This window comes from Gouania willdenowi, chromosome 17 (assembly GCF_900634775.1).
Source record: "Gouania willdenowi chromosome 17, fGouWil2.1, whole genome shotgun sequence".
NCBI classification, from domain to species: Eukaryota; Metazoa; Chordata; class Actinopteri; order Blenniiformes; family Gobiesocidae; genus Gouania; species Gouania willdenowi.
Genome location: NC_041060.1, coordinates 24,709,862 through 24,720,430, shown reverse-complemented (window position 1 = coordinate 24,720,430; position 10,569 = coordinate 24,709,862). Strand labels below are relative to the sequence as shown.

Genomic DNA, 10,569 nt, shown 5'->3' with positions numbered 1-10,569 from the left:
AGAATTAGTTTTAAACACATTTTAACTACTTTTTGACATTTAATTTTTGGGGTTTTTTTTCTACAGTGCTGGGTTTTGACTGATTTTAATTACAGGGAAAATGGTACTGGTTTGTTTCCTATATCAAACTGCATATTTCTTCACATTTTATATTCTAAAGTATACGCTATATCTCTGTGCTTTAAACATTATAATCTGTTTTTTGCTAAAACCTCCCGTTGCCGTCTAAGGTTGTGAAAGCAGTGATGCTTAAATGAGCTTAGGAATTAAATTGAAATGCAATAAATCTGCTACATTATGTGTTTTAATGTCTCTCAGTGTAAAATATGAAGTTGTTTCTCCAGCTCTGTGTGTGTATTACAAGAGAATAAACAAAAATATCTGTGTTTGCTTCTTTTATTTTCTTCCCACATGCAGTGCAATATTATCGAATATAATCCAGGGCTGAATGGCTTGTTTTTTTTAGTTCAGAGGTCACATTTAGGCTCCATTGACTCATGCAGGCCCGAGCAGAGGATATCAGCACAGACACTGTTACTTCCTTTTTTTAAAAAATAATAATAATAATAATAATAATAGATGCAAATAGGTTAAAAACACAACATAATTTTAACAAATGCACAAAAATTATTATTTGCAAATAATTCTTATTACTATAGATTTCAGCCTATAGAGGCACAATGCATTTGTTTGCAGGTTTGGACTTTAAACACAGCATTTTATGACTTTTTCCTCTTTAAACATTTTATTCCAGTGAAAATTATTATTATTACCCAATATTCAGAGAGATGTTTATAATAATGTATCTCTAGGTGACTAATTATTAATATGTATTAGTACATCATGTAAAATTAACCTTTATTTATCGTTACCTTTATTCCATTTATTTATTTTTTTTTAAAAAAAGGAAGAAAAAAATATATAAATAAATAAAATAATATTTACACTTGAAAAAAATAATTTGAAGTAAAAAAAAAAACAATAATTAAGACACGTGTGTTTTTTCGTCTATTGATGTGTAAATATAGAGCTTTAATGTTTACTGTGGGCCCGATGAGGATATGTAATTAATAATAAAATGGTTTCGTTTGAGAATTAGTTCCAAAACATGACTAGTAGGCAAGCGGCCACGTTCATTTCGATGATTGATAATAATAATGATAATACTAATAACTTAAAAATAAATAAAATAAAAAAAGAGAGAGAAATCAATTTTTCTTTCTTTAAAAAAGAAAAGCAGATTTAAACTGTTCCAGTTTGTTTGTTGTTGTTTTGGTTTAATGTAATATATATATATATATATATAAACTTGACTTTAATAAATCAAAAAAAGGCCTCGTTACGCACAAAAATATTTTATTGTCTTCCAAATGTTCCTAAAGTCAGCAAAGGGTTGACATAAATATACAGACGGTCTCCTGCATGAGAGGGCATTCACAGGACAAAAGAGGGACAGGTAGAAAACATCAGGGACACACCGACACTGCATGTCTCAGTCCCCCAAAACGCAGAAAAGGTTGCTTTTTTTTAAAAAAAAAAATAAAATTTTGCAGGATCTTTGGATTGCAGCATCTCATCAGTCCACCATCATGGTTCTACGTCACCCGACGTTTATCTGTTCATGTCCGTAGGTGAGCTCCAGCTCCAATAATCCAACTTATACTGACTTTATAAAGACATCAGAAGGCTCAGACACGAGCCCAATACTCGTTAAAAAACGACTCAGCATTAATATTCCATGGCACTTTTATAAGAACTAAACTTCTGTTCGGTTAAATCCTCGGAAACAATCCAGACACGTGCATTTAAAGGCTGTAAACGTGTCGAAGAACGTTTAAAGGTTTTCTCTGAGCTTATACATCTAAATAAAATGATCAGGCTTTTGTTAGTGGATGGAGTGAAGGTAAACATGTCCATAATCTGATGGAAAAATAAACAAATGTAAGGAATCGGACCAGGGTCCACATTGTGATGGTCAGAGAAAACATAGGCTGAGTCATGCTGAGTCAGGCCTAACATATACCTTTATATTTATTTAGTCATTTTCACTTCTGGACACAAATTCATTCAAGTCATCATTTTCTTCATGGACACTTATTCCAGACAAATGCAAAACGCTTGAGGTGAACACATGCTTCCCAATGGTCGGCCATAACATTATGACCATCCGAGGCCGCTCTCAGCAGAAGTGAGTGTATGGAACCATTCCCAACAGCACAAATGTAAGGATTCGAACCTTTAAGGCAGGGGTGTCATCTGATTTTATAGTTCAGGGGCCAAATACGGAGCGGTTTAATCTTAAGGGGCCAAAGAATTTAAAGGAAAAACGAGCAATTTCAACATTATTTGGCCATAGTTTGCATTTCTACGTATGCATAAAATACAAAATATGTAAGAAACCGACGATATCCAGTCAATAAGTGACAGATATCAGTCCCAACGTGATTTTCACTTTACATTTCTCTGATTTTATTACCAACTTCTATATAATTAAAGGAAACAATACATAATAATTTGATGAAAATTGAAGGATTTTGAGTTTTTTTTTTTTTTTTTCAACAGTTTAACATTAAAAATGACTACAATAATGCGATATATATGCACCGGAAGTGTTAAGTTAAATTGATGTTTTATCCTCCTAAGGGCCGGGTTTGGGCCCCGGACCATGAGTTTGACACATGTGCTTTAAGGGCAATACATTGTGATGGTCAGTGCATCTCCAACCTGCAGCTTATAATAATGGACAGATATGCACATCAGGCGCGTGCAGAAAACGACTCGTTACACACACACACACACACACACACACACACACACACACACACACACACACACACACACACACACACACACACACGTGCATGGTCCATGGTGCATGGTCCATGGTCCATGGTCCATGGTGCACTACTCGCTGTCCGACTTGCCGTCCTTACTGGCGGTGGAGTGGTTGTACAGTCCCTGCGCCTTCAGCTGCTGCGCCAGTGAGTTGTTGTCCCCTGTGCTCTTCTTGATCTTAGCCCGTTTGTTCTGAAACCAGATCTTGATCTGGGACTCGTTGAGGCCCAGTTCCCGGGCCAGGCTCTGTCTCCTCTGCTCAGTCAGGTACTGGTTGCTCTGGAACTCTGTCTTTAGACGCTGCAGCTGCTCCGCAGTAAAGGCCGTGCGGGGCCGCTTGTCCTCCTTATCCTTACTGGGAGACACAGCGGCTTTCTTTGGTTTGCGGGATCTGGGCCCTGGAGTGGGATCAGACATGACAAATGTGACCTCAATATTTGAATTTCGCCTTTAAAGTACAATATATTGTCCCAGCTTTTATTAATTTACTAAATATATATATATTTCTTTCTTTCACTTTAAAAACAAACACATTAAGACACATTTGGGCTGTATATATCAGTGGTTTTCAAACTTTTTTTGGCCCCAAGTAGTACCCCCTTGCTCATACCCCTTTTGTCTGACTACATTTTGCTCATAATTCTATGAAAAAACACATATGATGGAATGAATGAGTGATAACACACATTTGAAAGAATGAAACAGTATTCAATGCCTCATTTTTGTCTATAGTTTTTATGATTTCTGCTCATCTCCCAGCCTGCTGTGGGGCTGACCCACATGTGTTTTCAGCTCATGTTCTAATCAAGATCGTTTTCACCATTATTTATTATTATTATTATTATTCCATTTTCTCTCTCTCTCAAGTACCCCCTATAGTGCTATCGCATACCCCTAGGGGTACACGTACCCCCATTTCAGAAACACTGGTGTAGAGGAAGTCGTAAAATAGCCACACAACTGAGGAGAACATGCAAACTTGCCACACAAAACAGAAAAAATCTGCCTTGAAAAAGTAAAGTACAGGCCTATACTATTTCTTTGTTCAAGCAGGCCACTGAACCAGGAGTTGAGAACCTCATGAAATACACATGAAATAAACTGTGCCTTTGTACACTAAGCAAGCCATTAAAAAAAAAAAAAAAACCTCTAAATTATTAACAATACACTCAAAACATTTTCCCCCCATCATTTAAACATCAGATTTTCTATTGCTCCATATTAATTTAATTTCAATATTGAAACTATTCACAAAGACAAAAGGTAATGTCTGACACAGCTGGAATCCATGCATTGTGGGTACATGCCATTTATTTTCCAATAGATTATCCAAACATTTCTCCCTCCCATAATTGTGGCTCAATATTTTTAATCACAGCAAAGTTCAAAGTCTAAATTAGAAATGCTTGATCTTTAAATCATGGTGCGGCACCTGATACAGACTATTGATAGCTTTAAAGCACACATGACACAACCAAGAGGTTAGGGGTCTAATGACGAAGGGTCAGTGGGAAAATAGCTGCTTTAAAAATGTGATCAAGTGAGATTTTTTCAGCCAGTTTATAGTCTATAGTGTGAAATATGAGGTCTGGTCAGGACTGATGCAGCTGGGAAAAAATACAGCTGCACATGTTTATCTCAGGTGTCATTTTTTATTGTTTTTTAATATGAAAAATGTTTTTTTGTTGTTTTTTTTTTTAGTTTTTAACTGATTTAAATATATTTGGTTTAAATTCTCAGTTTGGGACAATCGAGGTTATATATACACTGTGGTGCTGAACCAGCAGCCCGTCCGTGCTGAAGGGCACAGAGGCAGAGGGAAGAGGAGGCTGTACATGGGGGTGGGGTCAGGATGTGATGGAGGATGGGGGTTAGGCGCCTATTTTGCTCAGTGTTTCCAGCACAGGAGCGATTATTATAGGAAAAATAATGCGCTTTTCTAAAATAGTTCCTGCAACTTCTGCGCAGTTTTGTGACAAAATGCACATGTCAGAGGAAGGACTTTAAACGCGCCTGTTTAAAGGTCCTAACACACACACACACACACACACACACACACACACACACACACACACACACACACACACACACACACACACACACACACACACACACACACACACACAGTCCCTTTGTGACACTTAAAAAAAAAAAAAAAAAAAAACTCAGAAACTTTTCTTTTGCGCTTCTTTATACACATATTTTTAAATAATCGTTATTATTTTTAAAAACCTTTCGGGCATTTCTTGCTTTTTCTCAGCACAACCCGACGCAGTTTTATCCAGTTTTTTTTTCTCCCCACAAAATCATTTATTATTTGTTCTCCTTTTAAACCAAAACGTCAAAGTCAGCCTTGCTTCGATTTGCAAAATGACCCAACTTTATTACAACGTATATTCAGTAACATTGTTAAAAGAAAACAACAAAAAACATAAATAATAGGCAAAAAAAAATAAAAAAGTTAACCTACAAAACCTAAAATCTGAACGTGTCGATACTCACTGCTGACTTTGATGTGGTTGCATTTATGAAATTATTGTGTATTTTTGGTTTATTTTTACATTTATTAAAGTTGTGTTCGTTAAATTTCGTCTCTGTGTCTCCTTTTGGACACTCGGCCTTCACTTTTGGACCCCCACCCCCATATAGTCAAAAAATATGCTAATGGTAGATTAACAAAGAGGACAGGGGAACAATGGCGTTAACACTTGATTTCACGTTTCTTCCAAACATTTTAGCTTCACTTTCAGATCGTTTATATTTTTATTTCAAAAGGACAGAACGGAGTTTATCAGCAGTTTAACTTAAAACAAACCGTTAATTCACTCCTGAACGAATCCTGCTTCAGATATAGTTTTGTGCAGCGGGATGGAGTCTGGCTTCATGATGCAGGATTTAAACATTTTGAAAAATGATTTGCATTTTAATAGTAAATGAACAAATACAGACATTATTTCTCTCTTTTTGTTTTCGTTTTTTGCAAAGTGAAATTTTGAAGTTCAAACTAGACAGAAAAATAAGTTTTCAGGGTTTAAATGATGGAAAACAATGTTAATCCTGCTTTTGTTGAACTAAATTTGAGACATTTTCGTTTCTACTTTACAAACAAGTATCGGAATAATGTCTCATTTCACTGACCTGATGAAGGACGGTCCGAGTAACGGGTACAATAAACCCAGGCGGGCCACAGCATCGGTTTGGCGGCCGAAGCGGTGCCCGCCTGCGGGCCGCGGTCCTTCCCCTCTTCGTCCCCGCCTGTTCGCCCGGGTCTTCTGTCCTCAGAGTCCGGGTGCTGGTCGTGCACCTGCGCACCTGTCCCGGCTTTCTGTAAACTGGAGGTTTTGGGCGTTTTTTTCAGGTCCTCTTTTAGTGTGATCACCCTCAGACGGTCCACCTCATGAGAGCCACATTTCCTTTTTCGGCCAAAGTCCGGCCTTAAAATATCATCAATATAAAAGTTGGTGATCCTTTGGGAATGCTGATTGGGATCCTCTCCGGATCCTGGGCGCTCTGGTTCCCGGTGTTCCTCCATGATGAGCGGATCCTGATCCCAGCCTCCGAGCGGCTCTCCTTTCCCCGTGCGTCACTTTACGCAGCGCAGAAAATGAAACCACGGTGAGGGGAAACGAAAACAATGAAAGAAAGGAACGAAAGTGTGTTTGTCAGGAGGATCCGGGCTCTGGGGTTGTGCATGGGAAAGGAGAAGTCATGCCTGGGCCTGAGGATGGAGCAGACTCTCCATGTCGGACTGTGCTGCTGTCGGTGTGCGTTGGTCCCGCATTAACGGAGCCGGTGGCGGGGTTTGATTTTTGCTGCTCACTCATCTGTCCTCATAAAGAGCTTATATTCTAACACTTTCACTACGGTTTTTTGTTTCCGGCTCTGATTGGCTGAGGACGCAGCGATGACGCGCTCCAAAAGACACGTGCCTCTGGCCAATCGGGCTAAAGAAGTAGAGTCATGTGACCTTTCCTTGTATTCCCACAACGAATAATTTCAATCTGTGCTCCGTGTGACGTCATGCAAACACAGACCATCGTTGTGACAGTAATTTCATTGTCATCCATTGTCGTTAAACCATACATGCATGGGAACAGCTGGGAGAACATGCAAACTCTACAAAAAAAAAGTCTTCAGTCCGCATAATATAATACAATATAATATGCATGTGTCAAACTCAAGGCCCGGGGGCCAAATCTGACCGTTTAGAGCAAGAGAAAGTAAAAATGACAGAGAAAACATGATGTAAATAAAACTCACGATGCTTATATTGTCATTTTTAATGTTACACTATTGAAAAGCTGAAAATTCTGATACAAAATCCTTTAAATTTCCCCAAATTATAATGTTTCCCTCAATTAAAAAGAAATTGGTCACAAAGTCAAGGACATTTATAGTGTAGATCCTGTTGGGACTCATTTATCACTTATTGCTTGGATATGGATGGTTTCTATTCTATTCCTCAACAAACTGTTGAAGTGCAGCTTATAAAATGTTCTTATCTTCAAAACATTTTTCCCTTATGATCACTGTCCTGTTCCCATCGTTGACGTTTGTTTTTTTTTTTAGTTATTTTCTTATTTGCACCTTATTCTTTGTCAGATCCCTCTGGTCTAAATTTTCCTTCTGTATTTTAAGATTTTAGAATTTTATTGTTGTCTCCTCTCCATGTTTTTGCCTATGGATCTCCCTCTGCACCACCACATGTGTGAAACCCAAGGACCGCGGGCCAAATACGATACGCCAGAGCGTCAAAATGGTCCTCTTGGAGGTTTTTGTAGAAAGGTCATAATTTCATAACTATCAATTGATAATCACAAAAAAACTCCTACTTATGATGCTTATTTCTCAAAGATGATCCTCAAAATTCCTGCAAAGTAGGAGGGTCTGCAACCTGTGGCTCTGGACCCTCATGTGGCTCTTTGACTCTTTTGCAATGGCTCCCTTTTGCTTAAACATTTTTAAAAATAATTATTTCTTAAAGAGGGTATTAATTATTAATGACATTGACACCAAATAAAACCACGATATAACAATTTGTTAACCTAAAAATAAATCACATTGTGCAATAACTCTGACATCATCCTACTTGCATCGTGAAACATCTACAATACCATTAACTTTCCATGCACCTACGGTTAACCTTGAGTTTTAAATCCCTGGTAAGATAACTAAATCAACTAAAATAATATTCTGGTAGAAAACAAAGATTATAATTGTGCGGGAGACACATTAATATAACTGCCAACATGCTGATTAAATATGCATGCTTGATATGTGGCAAGAAATTAGCAATTAGCATGTTGACCGACAAATCCCAGCGTACAATGATCGAATGATGATAAATGCTGCGGGTGAATTTGATCATTTTTAACTTGTTACACGCTCCTGTTTTGGAGGCCCCGCCCACTGAGGTTAAGCAAGAAAAGAAACTTTCTGAAGATAAAAATCTGCATCCTCACATCTGAGGTGGAGCAAAACAAAGATGTGACTTGTGAACATGTGAAAACTGGAATTAAAGGGGCTTTTTTGAACGCTGTGCGGAAGAGGATCAGCTACTGAGCAAGTGATGTCTGCCCCCCTGTGTGCGCTGAGAACAACTTCACAGGGGAGATCCCAGAGAGACACGGATGTGACGTTCATGTCGTACTTTATCTTATTGGAAGATATCAGTTTCCGTTTCCGTTCCTGAAAGCCATTATGTTGTGCTGCACAACCAAAGTTGCGGCATTACGGTAATTTCACTCGCACTTTCGTCACAAGCCAACAAAGCAGCGGATCTGTTTGGTGAGAGTGGAGGAAAAAACACAAATCAGAGTAAAGAAAAGAAGCCGATAATAATGGTGTTTGATAGAAAATGTGAGCTGGAGGAGCCATAACGGTGATAACACCTCCATGGAGGTTCAGACATATAGACAACATTTTTGTGACCCCTATACCAACATTCCTCCAAACCTCCAACCTGACCCTAGAGCTGTTTCTGGCTATAGGTGAAAATATGCATTTGAATTGGACCCCATAAGCCACTAGTGTGCCCCAAATGCTGAGTTCTGGGCCTCCCAAGGATGCTGACCCCACGACCTGACTACGGTAGATGGATGGATGAATGAACATTACTATAAAAAATAAACTGCACCATAAAGTGAGTGTTTGTGTTCTTGCTCTCAAGATTTTGAATAAACTTTTTTGAACACCTGATATCTGATGTAATTATTGACATATAGAGGATTGTTGTCACTTTTCTTGTGTTAGTGCCTCAGCTTAGATATTTAACTTCACAGAGAGCTTTCATGACTGTAGCATGTGGTAAAGTGGAAATAACTGTAGCAGTTTGGACATCCTTTAATGGATTAGAAGCTTCAGCATGTAGTTGAGCAAACTAAAAGCAGCTCTGTATAACATATTATATGATTACATTTTTCCAACATGGTCAGAAAAACGTTCAGAAGTTGAGCAGCATTCACATTCATAATGTTCGTGTGGTGTAATTTTTTTTTTTACTTTTCATTTTGCTGAGTCATCAAAAGGACAATATGTCTTATTACAGTTGTCTACTCTTATTGAGTCGGGACTCCCTGAAGTGTAGACTGTGTGTAATGTTCCTCCTCTGTTTCTTCAGTGCTGACCTAGCAGTCTGTATCTGGGCTGAAGCGGCTTCAGTGGAGCACGCTCGTCTTGCTTGGTTTCACTCCACCGCCGGCTCACAAAGGAAGGATCTGCTCTGCCGCCTCTTATACTGAGAAGCTCCGATTCACTTTGTTCCCTGCAGGAGAAAAGTGCAAAGCTCCGAGCGTGAAAGTGAACTAAAGAGCTGCTTTTAAAGTAAGGGCAAAGATCTGAGCTGTGGGGTGAGATCCTGTAATATGTCCTCATGGAGGAAAAGTAGACTTTAAAGTTGTGGTCCACAACAATAGGTCATGGACCGGTACCAGTACATGGACCAATCTGGCAAAGGAAAAAACAGGTTTTAAAAAGAAAAATGTATTTCATTTTTATCTATGTTTCCGTAGTTTCACTTCTGCTTTTGCACTCATATCTTATTCACATGACTGCATTTGATTAGACTCAATGCTGAAACGAGGGCATGCAGACGTTTTGAAAGGCTAGTAAGTAGCCGGTCCGCGACAGTCAATAATGGGGATCATTGCTTCGAATTTAACACATTTGCTGCAGAAGTACAGTAGGGCAAATAGTACCTCTGCCTCCCTGTAGAGGCCGTGCTGAGCATGTGTTCCTGCACAGGTAACCCAGTCTCTGGGGGTTTCCATTGGATACGTCTCCGCTGCGACACGGCATCAATCCGGTTCAGCTCCGCTGTCCGCCATCCGGTAATCCCTACCGGTTGCGTTTTGAGTGTGCCACGTGCACTCCGGATGGACGACTGTGATGTCACGAGACAGAGGAGTTCTCACAATTGGAACGACGAGATGACGTTACACTTATGGACTGTTGTAATTTAAAAAAGGTAAATTGTAATACTGTGACAAACTGCAGTGCTTAATCAAATTAAGAAAACACATTTTGTTGTATTGGTTTAATTTATTTGTCATGTAATCAGGAAGACAGGTGGTGATGCACATGGTTCAGGCCACAGGATTCATCTAGTGATAAACACAGAAAATACATTTCAGTTTAATTGATAAATAACTTAGCAGTGACATGAAAGATAAAACAATTAAATATGTTCTGGTATTCTGCATGTGACTGAAATGTGAGCTTCAACAAAGCTTACCT

At 38.7% G+C, this 10,569-nt stretch overlaps 1 protein-coding gene across 1 annotated transcript; it reads right to left on the bottom strand.

The window, feature by feature from the left end:
- Positions 1–2,904: 2,904 nt before the first annotated feature.
- On the bottom strand, positions 2,905–6,367 carry LOC114478795 (homeobox protein engrailed-1-B-like). The gene is made up of 2 exons (XM_028472078.1): positions 5,974–6,367; positions 2,905–3,233 (listed from the first exon to the last, which is right to left on the bottom strand). The coding sequence occupies exons 1-2, from the start codon at positions 6,365–6,367 to the stop codon at positions 2,905–2,907; spliced, it is 723 nt and encodes a 240-aa protein (XP_028327879.1).
- Positions 6,368–10,569: the final 4,202 nt, after the last annotated feature.

Coding starts and splice junctions, on each gene's coding strand:
- LOC114478795 (XM_028472078.1), bottom strand. CDS start 6,367: ATGGAGGAACACCGGGAACCAGAGCGCCCAGGATCCGGAGAGGATCCC. Junction 3,234..5,973: donor CTCGGACCGTCCTTCATCAG/GTCAGTGAAATG, acceptor ATCCCACTCCAG/GGCCCAGATCCCGCAAACCA.